Source organism: Labrus bergylta, chromosome 9 (assembly GCF_963930695.1).
Source record: "Labrus bergylta chromosome 9, fLabBer1.1, whole genome shotgun sequence".
NCBI lineage: Eukaryota > Metazoa > Chordata > Actinopteri > Labriformes > Labridae > Labrus > Labrus bergylta.
The window spans coordinates 5,557,655-5,571,608 of NC_089203.1; the positions used below are offsets into that span (position 1 = coordinate 5,557,655).

The window sequence follows — 13,954 nt, forward strand, 5'->3', positions numbered from 1 at the left end:
AGCATACTATAAAACTATCAAATACATGTTGGATAGCGAGAGATAAGAAATGCGAATATTGTTGTGGGCCTCAGATATGTCGCAGTATTTCCCAGAGTGGGCGGGGGAGCCTCTGAGTTGTCTTCAGTGAAGCAGATGCAAGAGTAGGTGGTTGAGAAACCCATAACTGTCAGAGTGTGGCAGTTATGGGTTTCCAGAGCTGCTGCAACTGCAGCTAACTGTCTTTACCACTGTGCATTGTGAGAGGAAGTACCACAGAAATGAGCTGGCACCTGTTTTCACTCGCTGTGAAACTACATGCTGTACATAATAATGACCGACACAAAGACACCAGATAAAACAAAAGGCACAGACTTTTATTAATATACAGTAAAATTAAGATGCATCAACATACAGGTTGGACATTAATGACATAGCTTATTCAAATATGTTACATTGTTACTGAAGATAAACAACAGGCGGTAGCTTATTTACATTTGGCATCTATGAATGATGATATCCATGTAGATATTGAGTGTTCAGCCCCTGACTGGAGAATTCATTTTTTCAAAACACATGTCTTCTCAGAGCTTCTTTAGGTTGTACTCAAGCCCCCTCGGGTCAGTTTTTATTCACACAGCTGTGACGTGACATCACATTGTACCGCTTGAATCAGAAGACATCGGAGACAATTGGCCGTCACCTGCCCACTACTCCCTGTCTGAGCAGCTACTCTCCATGCTCGTCATTCTTTGCTGTGCAGGGCGCTGTGGCTTGGAGCTGATAGGCGAGGAGAGGAGAGAGGAGGTGAAGGAAGAGGTTCGCTTGGTGAGGTGCGATCTGAACTCAGCTGTTAGAAAATAATACAGCAAGGGGTTGAGGCAGCAGCTCAGGCTCGCCAGGCAAAGAGACACTGGGTGGAATTGAAGCACAGCTAGCCGCGTGGCACAGTGGGACACAATGCCCTGTGACACCATCAGGTAGAGGAGGAAGTTGATGTGGTAGGGGGCGAAGCAGAATAAGAAGAGGGCAGAGCAGCTCAGCACCATCTGTAAAGCACGCCGCTTCTCACCATGCGTCAGCTTTTCATGACACTTATCGGCCTGACAGTTGGAGATGACTGAACTGAGACGGCTGCGTGCTGAGAGTGTGGTCGAGTATTTCTGATCCTGGGAATGTCTTTGGTTGAGGGACCGGGCGATGCGGAGGGAGCTGTAAGCGATGCAGGCCAAAGGGATCAGGAAACCAAAGAGCTCAGCAAGAGCCATCATGGTGAGAGATAGAGAGAGGGACAGACAGCGCATAGGCAAGTCCTTGAAGCAGCCCTCTGTGGTAGAGTTGGGACTGGATGTGCTGTTGCTGCTCCGCATCAGAATGAAAGGCGAGCAGGCAAAACTGACAATCAACCACACTATGATGCTGATCAAAAGGTCATAGCGGCGTCTCCACCGGCGAGCAGCAAACGGGTTAAGCAGAAAGATACATCTCTGCACACTGATACACACCTGGAAAAACAGAAAGAAAAATAGCCACATGCAAATCATTCGTCTGCTCGAGAGCCACAGGAAGTAAATATATTTTTGAGCTCTAAGATTCAAATAAAATTCAAAATAACTTCTCATCATTTGACATCTTGACACTCCACTGCCTGCTTACCAGGAACACTATAGCTGCATACATGTTGAGGTATTTCAGGTAGAAGCAGAACAAGCACATGCCTCGTCCAAAGGGCCAAACGTGTGTGAAGTAATAATAAATCCTGAGAGGCAGGGAGAGAATATGAGCCAGGTCTGCGAATGCCAGATTTATCATGAAGATCACTGCCTTGGTCTTCTTACTGTGGAGCAACATGCACAGGAGTTAGCTGTGACCAGCGTGTGTTGTAGACGTTAACCGTTTGTGTTTGTATGCATGTACCTAATGTGTCTGCAGAGGACCCAGAGGGCGGTGGTGTTAAGCAGCAGACCCGGGATGAAAAGAATCAGGTAGAAGTATGTGTACATCTTATCCATGCTCTGGTTCCAGCCGGTCATGTTGTGGCCACATTGTGAAGACAAGTTGGACAGGGACTCTTGGCACAGTCCAGATGTATTCTGAGTCATTGCAGTTACTCAGACAGTCATAAAACCTGAAAAAGATAGAGGATGAATATGCCAAATGGTAAATGGACTTGAGCTTGTACAGTATAGAGCTTTTCTAGTCTTCTGACTACTCAAAGCACTTTTAGACCGCAGGTCACACCTACACATTCACACACTGATGGTAGAGGCTGATATGACAAGTGGCCATCTTTATTAGCTAATCCCATTCATTCACATTTACTATATGCTGCAAATGAAGCAGCAGGAGCAACTTCGGGTTTAGTGTCTTGCCCAAGGATACATCGGACATGTGCCAGCAGGAGCTGGGGATCGAAGGAGAGAACGATGGAGAGACGACCAACTCTACCACTGAGCCACAGCTGCCCCTATATGTCCTTGATCCCGTTCTAACTAGACTGCTTTAAGAAGTCGTACCCATAGTTAGCCATTAGTCAAGCTCGATCTGTCTTATTCAACAGGCTCATATATCATTCATACTAGCTGGAATTAAACTCAGTTAATAAAAAGTATAGCCTTGATTCAGACAGCTCAGCAAACTACAGACACATGTCTAACTTTATTATTTCTATTTTATTTACATTTTTTTTTTACAATAAAACAGACAAACACAATACACATGAACACCCAGCAACATACACACAATGACAGAAGGAAAGACAAGAGGCACATATTTAGATGTCCTGAAGACAGACTAGAGTCGACAACAAAAAAAAACAAACAAAACAAAAAGTTAAACAAAAAACACACAAATAGGTGAGGATCAAGCTGAATCATCCGTCAGTAAACCAGATAAAGCAAAGTATGAACAGACTATAGAGAAAAGAAAGCAGCAAATATTATAATTTTTACAATCAACTCTTATCAAGCACTTTACACACCTTCATGAACTAACTAGCTTCGTCTGCTCCATCTTCGCACTAAGAAGCAGTTCACTGAGCCCCCTTTTGAAACATGTCTGTGTTGAACACTTGCAGTGTAGTGATGCAAAGTTATGAGAACGTCTTTGGCTGGCTGTTTGCAAAACAAGCTGTAGTTTTTCTGCAGCTTTCAAATGCACAATATGATTTTAGTCAGCAGCATAAATCGTGCTTCGTTGTCATGAAATGTTGCGATAATCAGATTTCTAATTTGAATGGCAGTTTATCGATATTGGCTAAAATAACTGAGAAAAATATTGTTGCGTTTTGGCAACAAAAATTATGAACTCAGTCCATTACAAATTCCTCAATGCATCTTTCAGTTTGTCATTTGCTTCCTTGAGCAAAAATTCTAAACACAGTGGGTCTTTTTATTACTTTCTTCAAAAGTTATGATGCCTGTGATGTTAATTTCTGTTTCCTCTTAACAATTATATTGCTCTTAATAAAGAGGTTTTTCTGCAATCCAATGAGTGTACAGTTTTACATATTAATAACTTCTCCATAATGTACTCTTGAAGATGGAGCACAATCCAATGCAGTAATCCTCCAGGTGGACTGGGGAGCTGGACATAATAAAAAGCACATATTCATGCTGTAGAGGATAAAAAGTTACTGAAAAGATTTTTCAAAACCTGGCATCTGATTTGTATCTTATAAAAAATGAAAAACTGAATAAAAATAAAAAATGGGCCTTGGATTGTTCTACTCTAATATTATCTATTTATTTATTTTTGTCTATGTGTTCTTCACCATCTGCTTGTGGCCTAAGTTTAATGCTCGAGTACATGCACAAATTTTTTTTTTTCCCTTCCTTTTTGCTCACTCTTCCTCTCTGTCGTAGAATGAGCTAACAGAAATATTTATCCATGCCTGTATAGATGATGCAGTTATGGGTAGATCTTCTATACAAACCATATACAAATGTATATATGCTCATTCTGACAGTTTATGCTGTTTTTCTTCAAAACTATCAAATAGAAAGTGTTTTAAAAAAATGATTTGTATCTTAAGCTGTTACATTTTCATATTAAAAAAGCGAATCTGAAAGGTTGCTTCTTGTTTTTAAATACACTGAAAAAAATATGAACATGAAACCTGTCACAGGAAATGTCGTGCAACCTGTACCACAACATTGCGTCCTCTCTTCTCGCATGCATCATCTACGTCATAGCTTCTTACATTCATCATCTAAGGTATAGCTTCTTTCTCTATAGGTATAACAATATGTTTGTCCATGCAATGCAACGTCATCAGATTTATGAAAACACAGATATAAAGTGTAATCAGAAATGCTTCTGTGTGGCAAAAGATTGCAGCAGGAAATGCTGCACGTTTTCTCAGCTTATCACTGACACATTGCCCTTCCTCCTGCCATCAAGACGAGACCACACCCTTCCTCTGGTGGCCCCAAAGGGAGAACAGAAAACCAGCGACAGTTTATTTATCACCAGCTTTGACTCATATTCCTATTGGCAGATGGATTCACAGTCTGCTTTAGTCATCCAATGGATGCTCTTCTATTACCTGTACAGTTAAACTGTAAGACTGAAGTTTAGGGAAGTACTTACTACAACTTGTGAAAGAGATATTAATTTGGCCGATTGAATATGTTTGTCATTGTTGAGTTAAAATATAATTTGACAAGTCCTTTGAACAGTTTCTGTCTGCGTCTTAAAGTTTCAGCCCTAAGATCACAGCCCTAAGGTTTCAAAAGTTATAGCAGATAATGTTGAAGATTTAGCTGGCATTAAAAATGAAAATAACTTTCCACATTTTTCCCAAATTTGACTGAAGCAGTGGCTGTTAAACTGAGCACAATGATGTATTTTGTCAAGCGACAAAGGCTTTAATATCAAACTTGCTATCATCAGCAAAATAAGAAACATGACTCTGACGACAAATGTTCAGACGAATCACAGACGTGTGACTGCCTGCCAGACAGTTCTCTCTAAACAACAACAATGTATTTACCTTAAGTTTCTTTGTCTTCTTCCTATATGATCAGCATGGATGTGATGAGGTCAATGACCACCAGCAACCACATGCTCCAGCAGCTTCACACTCCTCTGTAAACAGCAGACTGACGCACAGGCACACTCTCTCCTCCTCGTCGAGCTCTTCAGCAGCAAACAGGGTCAACGGCAAACCTTCCCATCTCACTTTAGCAGCAGAGAGAAAATGTCGTCGCTCTGTGCATTTGCAAAAAGTGAGCATTAAAGTGACTTGCTAACAATAGGGTTTTGGTTTTGGTATTGCATGAGGTCTGAGCTCTCTGTTTTTATATACAGTGATAAGGGGAAGGGGAAGCTCTGCCCTCATTGCATGCGAGTGTTTGTCTACAATTTGCTACGTCATTAAGTCTCTAGCAAAACCACCACCACCACCACAGTATTGGGCACATCTAGATGGTGACTCTGTTGTTAAGAAAACAAATGCACAGCACCTAGAAGTAAATACATGAATTTAATAGAAGAAAGACAGACACAGAAATATGGGAGATCCTCTAGTCTAACTTGCAGATGTCTAAAGGTGACTTATTCAGCGTTTACAGGCAGATTGTATACACCAGCACTTCCATACTGTAAAGTATATAAATGTTGTCCTAATTTGCTCTTGCTGTGTTTGGAGTTGTGACAAAAATACAAGTGTTCACCTGCTTCCACTGTCTGATGCTACACTTCCTGTTTTAAAGAGGACATATTATACCACTTTTTCCACCTTTTCAAACAGTCCCCTGTGGTCTAAATGAAACATCTGTGCTGAGCTTTGGTCAAAATATAACATGAATCAAGCACCAGAGGAGGTTAGTGACCCTGTATAAACCAGCTCTCTCAGAACGCTCCGTTTTGGTGTGTCTGTGTGTCTCTTTAAATTTAATGAACCCCCCCCTGAGTTTTCCAGGTAGACATCACCCCTTCACTAGCGAGAATAAAAATGGCAGACCTGCGCAAAAGTTTTGCTCTAGGCTGGGGATGGAGTTTATGGGTGGAGATACCAGGGGAGGGGATTTTTACCAGAATCCCATTGTGACATCACAAGGAGAGCACATTTGAAACGAATAATTTTTCTCTGTCTTTTAAGACTTATGCAGACCACAAACAATGGACTGGATGGGTTTATTTAATATTTTGTGGGTCAGTAGACACTCAGGTTACCTAAATATATGTTAACAAACACTGAAGAAGTGGATTTTTCATAATATGTCCTCTTTAAGTTATTGTTAATCTTTTCAGTAGATAAGTCTTTCAAATAAATATGTAATATGCCTCTAAACTGGAAGGTCCCAGTGCAGCAATATGATTCAATATGATCTTTTCTCCATCCTGTTAGTTTCACACCCCTGTGAGAACATCAAGTCACACTCATGAAACTGAAAGGGTATGAATAGAATTCTGGCTAAGCAAGGCATGGTAGGCAGGGCTGGTGTAACCTCCTGTGCTGCTACAGCGTGGTTTCACCTCAAACAAAGGTCAATGTAGAGCCCCAACACTAAGTATATAGCACGTTATAGATAATAGTCACTGGAGCCTCTTCTTGTGTTTTGGCTAAACTATTTGTGCAAACTTCTGACCACCAGAGGTCAGTGTAGGCCAATATTCACGGTTTACTGATCTGCAGTATGCAGTCTGTCTTCCTGCTAAGAAGGCAGATTGCTTTTTTAAAGACCACGTTTTAAGGGTCAAGTGCCTTCTGTTGCAATATGTCGACACATTCTTGACATGATCCACTCAACAGACGACAGCCGTCTCTTGCATGTTTTCTACACTCCCACTCCTCTTATTTCCTGCTCTACAGTATTGTCTTATTAAACCTCCTCTCTGAGACCCTTGACCCCAAATCCCTGAATCCATCTACTGTTGTCTCTCGGCTGCTGGGTGCACCGAATTACATTAATCACTCTTCCAGAATGGCTATGTACGATTAAATTTCTCCCTCATCGTACATACAAGTAACCATGCAGCAGGAAATGAGGTTTGTTTTACAGCCATGCATCTCTTACTTTGCATGACATTATGAAAGAACAGATAAACAGCTTGTACGAACATATTTGTTCCAGACCCAAAACGATAGTTTTGATAGTTCCCCTCTCCAGCAGCAGCCTATAATATACAAGCAGTAATAGACCACACACTTATGGACAGTGCACTACCACGGTCAAAGGCTGGAAATAGTCACAGAGTTGCCAACATTAAATGGTCAAAATGGTTATCTGTGCTTCTTTCCATGTTTTCTTTGATTTACTTTTAAGGGTTCTCCATGCATTTTGACTTAAAGTTAATACATTTGTTGCCATGCACTTCTGTTTAATAACTGTCTGCAAACAATTGGTCTTTTGCAATTCAGGTTACACTCCGACAGAGTGAAGGTTAAATTAAATAATTATGGATTGTACAAAAAGGCTTAGAGGTTACAAAAGCTTCCCTCGTTTTGGACCCTTTAGCTCTCTGCTGTAGAGAACAGCGCACATGTGCATGTTGAAGTTCATCAAGTACAAACAAGATGGGAAAACAGAGTTTTTCTTACTGGCCATCCCGATTTGTTTTTGCACAGATTTTGCAGATTTACATGTTGTTGTGATGTGCCTTAATCCTCACTGGGGTCCTGTTTGATCAGAGTTTTCGTCCTGATGGCATGCTCATGACCTACTCAATAAATATATTCCCAAAATGTAGAAAAATATATAGGTGTCAAACGAAGCAAACACCTGGATCTGCTGACTACTGACACTGCTGTTTCGCATTTCGTGCAGTGTAACAATATGATTTGGGGGAATTCAGTAAGCAGTGTTCACTCGTACTTTGGAGTGTGTGCACATTGCTGAGTGTAAGAGACTTTGAGCAGATCTGCAGTCTAAGGCCAGATTAAGACAGAGAGAGCTCATTCACAAGCAAACAATGGACCATTGCTCCAGTCATAATAAGCATTTGGCCTGTGACACAGCACACAGGCCAATGTCCTCTACTGGATCAGTGGCCCTCTGCTCCTCCAGCAAGAACGCGCTAATAAATAGCAGAACCAAGAGTAGAAAACCTCCTCCATGAGTTCAAATCTACAGTCATTTTGACGAGTAGTTTTTCTAATATGTCGTGATTGTGTATAGCCGCTACCTTGGCCAGGTTTCTCTTGTAAAATAATAGTTTAATCTCCTAGAATATAAAGGTGAAATAAAAATGTGCCAGTTCAAAACATATTTAAATGAATAAGAAACACTCGACCAGGGGCAGAAATAGTCAATGCAGCCATGTAAGGATTTCAAAACAGACGTTTAATGGCCTCAAACTTCAGCATGAGACACATTAAACCCAGCAGCTCAACGCTCTTGTTATAATAACAATAAGTCTCCTCACACTTAAGGGTGTCAAACATGAATGTTTTAAGTGATACAATAAACTGTGAACAGATGAACTTTATAACAATACAACTATGGGCTCAATGTGTTACAAAAGTACTAAATAACATATTTCACCGGCGTAGACAGAAATCTCCATCTTATCCACAATCCAGTGCTCCTGTGAGTATTTGTAGTGTTAAGCCTGAGTGATGAAGGGTCCGAGTCTCTTTTAGAGGCTCTGCATGTCTCTGGTCAATATATGGCTCAGTCTCTGGTCCATGAAGTGTTCTCTCTCTCATATAAAAAAACCACACACACACACACAGATACATTCCTGTGGTCTCCAGTGGTGGATTAATCCGTAAAGCCCAGGCCATACCTCAGGACTTAACCTCAGGACTTAACTAATCTGTTGAGTTATGTGTTTGTCACTTCCAGGACCAAACAGCTGATTGCTTAATTTTTTTTTCCAATTCAGGGCTCCTGTCAAACCCAACATGTTCCTCTTCACCTTCCTTCTTCCCTGCTGAGTCAGAGCTGACTCTCTGCTGTCTTTGAGTCTTTTCCATTACTGGCCAGAGTGTCTGTGTCTCTGGTGAGGGTGTTTACTGTGTCCTGGGTTTCAGTGTCACTGCGGGGGATACTCTCCGGTCGAGAGCCAGGCCCTTTGCCTCCCATGGTCAAGCTTTTCTGGAAACTCTCCGAGGTAAAGTAGTAGACCACTGGGTCCAGGCAGCAGTTGAGGCTGGCCAGGCAAAGAGTGATCGGGTAAAGAGTTCGCGCAAAGCGTTCTATAGCACAGCTAGCCAGGGCCTGGGTCCGCACCAGCGCATACAGGAAGAGGATGGAGTTATATGGAACAAAGCAGATGATGAAGATGGCCAGATGGACCAGAATCATCCGTAGTACGCGTCTTTTACTGTCACAGCCATGCCCGACAGTAACAGGACGACGCAGAGTCCGCAGAACAAGCGAGGAACACACCAAGTTGGCCAGGAGAGGGATAAGGAAGCCCACAATCTGGAAAATAAATAAGCATGATAAAACTTTATGGAACTCAAAGGCGTCAGGGCTTTGTAATAGGTTAGATTAATTAAAAAATTTACATATAGTGTGGATGTAGCTCTACCTACTCACCTCAATGAAGATGGTAATTTTGGACAGGTAGGTCTTCCAGGTGCTCTTGGAGAAGCCCTCGAAGCATGTGGTGGCTCTGTTTGTGCTGTTAATGGTGGAGAAGAAGGTCACCGATATTCCTCCTCCCACAATGGTAAGCCACACAGCGGCGCACACCAGCGCTGCATTTCTGCGATTACGAATGGAGCGGGAGCGGAAGGGGTAAACTATGGCCAGAAAGCGGTCGACGCTGATGCAGGTGAGGAAGAGCATGCTGCCATAGATGTTGGTGATGAAGGCCGTTCCCGAGACCTTACACAGTCCGTCTCCAAAGGGCCAATGGCGGTTCACATTGTAGAAGACTTTGAATGGCAGCGTAAAAACAAACACTAAATCTGATAAAGCTAAATTAGTCATAAACATTGTGGTCTCATTGCTCATCTTCATCCGGAAGCAGAACACAAAGAGGGCGGCACAGTTGGTGATCAGTCCTAAGACAAAGACCACACTGTAAACGACTGAGTACAAGTTGTACTTGAAGGAGTCGTCAATTCCACAATCCTCCATTCCGGTCTCGTTGAGCACCAGGCTAGCCATGGTGACAGATTCAACAAGGAGGGAGCTCCAGAGAAAATGAGCACACCAAAGCCGTTGGGGAAAGGAGGCAGTCGAGGACGAAATCTGGTCTGAGGTGTCAGCAGGGGATCCACCATTCAAGTCCCCTCCGAGTCATTGTGGACATTTAGACTCACACACTGAGGCAGAGGCAGTCAGGATGCACGGCTGCAGGGCTGGTCAGTCATCCTGTGAAGAGAAAAGGAAATGCACATGGTCACTTCCTCACTATAAAAGCTTCAAGCCAAGGAGAAACAAACAACTTCAGTTCTCCATAAGATGGAGCATATGGAACCTGTGCGCCATTAGCCATTACACCAAAACCATAGACAGTGTTTAAAAAATATATTTTAAATGTGTGACTTGGATTTACAATTTTCAAAACGCATAACAGTACAGTAAAGTTTCTAAGTCTGAACCCAAACTGGAGCTGAAAACCTCAGCTGGTGCAAACACTTTCTCACAGTACATTGTCTGAAATTGTTCCCTGCAAAAAGATATTGCAGATGCAGTCAGTCAATCTAATGATGTATTAAAAAATTAAGCTGTAATGTTAAAAGTGTTGTGTTCCCATGGGGAGAGGCATCACAGGAAGACACTTTCTAGTTGCTCTGTGATAATGAAGGATCCAGGAGCATAACCTCTATCAAAGATTAAACCAGAACATAACAGGCTCTTCTGTATTCATTTTTGACAAATCTTTCTTAATTCCAAAATCCAGCAACTTCATTAGAGTTCAAATCTTGCACACTTCAGCACCGGATCTAACCAGCTGAATCAACCTTATCTGGTGTTATGCAACAGAGCTAAAGCAGCAGCGAGGTGGTCTGCTGCTGGCACATGGCGTGTAAAAACTCTGAGTGTCTCTGGACAAGATTCACTCAGTGTTTTCACCACACACACACACACACACACACACACACACACACATACACAAAGGAAAGACTGTGTGTGTAAGCAGTCCATCAGCGCTGTCCTGTGCCAGCTGCAGTGTGACATCTTAACTGGGTTTTCACACGCCTCCCAGAAAGCCTCCATCGGCCCTTACAATGCCATCACTGTACCCGCCTGCACCAAACACACACTTACATATATGCAAAAACGTCCACACGTGCATACACAAGCAGGCAAACACTTACAAGTGCCAGTCCACACACACGCACACACTCACACACATGTAAACACACACACACACACACACACACACACACACACACACACACGCACACACACACGCACACACACACGCACACGCACACGCACACGCACTAGGGTTCTGTGTTTTGTGGCTCAGTCCCAGGACCTCTGACAGTGCCGGCTTCATATTCAGCTGATGTTGTTTCTGCAGTCTATAGAAAATTGCATATGGCCGCCATAGAGTTTATATTTGAAAGAAACCAGATCTGTCTCTACTCTGGACCTGTAGCAGAGACACATTGACGCGTGCTGCAGTTTTCTAGAAGTCCTTTCCTAGAAGGATTTCAGACGTGTGTATTTGTGTGTGTATGGTTCTCATGTACAGGTCATAGACAGCTGCACAGTTAAAGGGCTTCCCCCCGCAGTTGTCCGTGACTGTGACAGAAACAAGCCTCCGGGACCTGCTGATCTGAAAGGATCAAGTTCGTGCTCAACTCACATCCAGCTGTTACTTTCTCTCATAGGAGGAAGAAGGTACATCTTCACTGAACGGCTCAGGTTACGTTAGGATTCAATATTAAGAAAACAATACATTTAAGCCCACAAAATAATTCTTATAGGTCTTACAAAGTTCAGTCTTTCTTTATTAGAGCTGTGCTTCATCACAATTAGTTGTCGCATCATTGTGCAATCATTATAATTCACTTGTTTCAGCATTTAACATTTGTAATATTTACTTCTTTCATGGTTGTAATAGTAATATATTTACATTTCAGTCAGTTGTTATAACTATTCTGTTTGAAAATTTAAAAACAAGATGAACTGCTCACTATTTGGAATTATTTTAGACCAAACTATTAAATCAATTAAAATGTTTTGATTGTAAATTCTTTGTTTTCTTTAACTAAAGGTCTCCAATTTTGTTGACATTGTAAAGAAATAAAAAGTGCTTGTAGAATTTTGATCTAATGAGCACCCAATACTTGAGGCCATACTGTCAGATGTATATTGTAGTGGATTAGTTATGGCAGCTGCTGTTGTTGTTTTTTTGTTTCTCCAAACACACATAGTGAAGGTACATGTGAAAAGTAGCCTACAGCATCACTTCCTCAATAAGTGTAGTGTTTGTGGGATGTTGGGAGGTGGTTAGCACACTGTTATTTAACCTAACTGACACCTTTATGCTCAGGACACATCATTTATTTAGTCAGTAACTACACACATCATTTATTCTTTAATGTAAAAATTTGTGCTTCTGGAAAGTTTTGTCAAACTTAAGAAAAAAAAACGTGTTTTTGTCGACACTACACAATGATGTTACTGACTGAGGACAAAGCACAGTAAACTTACTGGCAGTTGAATGGATGGTGACAGCTCACCTCCCCGATCCCTGATGTTTGTCAGTCTGGCACCGGCGCAGCTGTCAAAAGAAAAACTCCATACTTTTCCCCCCAGAAAGCTCCTCTCTCCCTCGCTGTGACTTTGCCAGTTCTACGAAGAAGACACTTCTTCTACGGCTCCTGCGGCTCTGAGTTCTTCAATTAGTCCTGACGACTCGCTTCGCCTGCTGGAAGTGGGACCTCATCACAGCCACTGCAGGCTTGTTAGTGGAGAGTTGCTCGCACGGTCACAGGAAACGAGACAATAGCACCGCGGCTGGACTCGATGGAGGGGCATGAGGGGGGGTGTAAATAGGGTATTGTGGGGAAAGAGGGAAGGACAGAGAGAGAAGGGGAGGGGGGTGCTTGAGTGTCTCTCATATGTACCATGTTATCAAACAACATACATTTACCTCTATATTATACAGTAAACGACCAGCTACAGTGTTCATGAACATTCATATTAAGACTCACAACTTGACATAAACATACAGCCTACAAACAAGTAAATGGAAACAAAATAAAATAACTGGTAGCTGTTTTCTTTTTTTGTTTGTTTAAAAGACACATTTTGTTACTTTAAATTTGTATAACATGCCTTTTGTAGTGTAAAAGCTGACCCTTGGGGGCTTCATAAATTTGAATGAGGAATTTCATTTGTCAAATTAAAATGATTTTAATTGAAATAAAGGATTTGTCTACATCAAAATACAACCCTGCTTTCAAAAAGACTGTCCTTCAAACAATAATATGGCCATATGTAAAAACTATATATAATCTTTAACCTATATGATGATAGAAAAGGACATTACAATTGAAGTGTATTCCAAGGGGGGAGATTTTTTGGGTCTCACTGTTATCCAACAATACTGGTAATGGTGATGTTTCGTACCTCAAAATAACAGCCGGGCTATTTCGGCTGATGAAAGTACTGCCACACCATTGTTACAATATAATCTTCATGTCTGAGGCTCCCAAAAGAGTTATTTTTAGACAGGTGACAGGGAGTTGTTGGATAGGTTCCCATTGTGTTTGGGCTGGCATGGGGCTATGTGGGTGTATGAGCGACAGAGAGAGAGAGAGAGAGAGAGAGAGAGGCCCTTGATGGAAGGGAAGTGGTCTTTGGGGGGAGCGTCTGGCAGGCTAACCACTCTACAATAGCAGCAGGGAGGACAGGACATCCTGCTTACTGTGTAAGCTGAAAACACACACACACACACACACACACACACACACACACACACACAGTAGTACATGTCTTTAGCCCCTTGATTTCGGTGTTAAAGTGCAAATGTATAAGTATGAGTACAAATAGTTTCCTTGATGATGTTTCATAACATTGTTCTAGTATTCACTTTGCTTAAATTGCTTCAA

At 41.9% G+C, this 13,954-nt stretch overlaps 2 protein-coding genes across 3 annotated transcripts; both read right to left on the reverse strand.

Annotated features, from left to right (window-relative positions):
- Positions 1 to 335: 335 nt before the first annotated feature.
- p2ry10 (P2Y receptor family member 10) lies at positions 336 to 5,288 on the reverse strand. Its single transcript, XM_020629661.3, has 4 exons — positions 4,973 to 5,288; positions 1,897 to 2,107; positions 1,636 to 1,816; positions 336 to 1,484 (listed from the first exon to the last, which is right to left on the reverse strand). The coding sequence occupies exons 2-4, from the start codon at positions 2,079 to 2,081 to the stop codon at positions 690 to 692; spliced, it is 1,161 nt and encodes a 386-aa protein (XP_020485317.1). The 5' UTR covers positions 2,082 to 2,107; positions 4,973 to 5,288; the 3' UTR covers positions 336 to 689.
- A 157-nt stretch (positions 5,289 to 5,445) lies between these two features.
- lpar4 (lysophosphatidic acid receptor 4) lies at positions 5,446 to 12,899 on the reverse strand. Of its 2 annotated transcripts, none has more exons than XM_065958870.1 (3): positions 12,581 to 12,899; positions 9,471 to 10,253; positions 5,446 to 9,353 (listed from the first exon to the last, which is right to left on the reverse strand). In XM_065958870.1, exons 2-3 carry the CDS (start codon positions 10,044 to 10,046, stop codon positions 8,865 to 8,867), a joined length of 1,065 nt encoding a protein of 354 aa, XP_065814942.1. In that variant the 5' UTR covers positions 10,047 to 10,253; positions 12,581 to 12,899; the 3' UTR covers positions 5,446 to 8,864. The 2 variants fall into 2 exon arrangements, with proteins under 2 accessions (XP_065814942.1, XP_020485379.1); XM_020629723.3 differs by having other exon boundaries at positions 12,552 to 12,899.
- Positions 12,900 to 13,954: the final 1,055 nt, after the last annotated feature.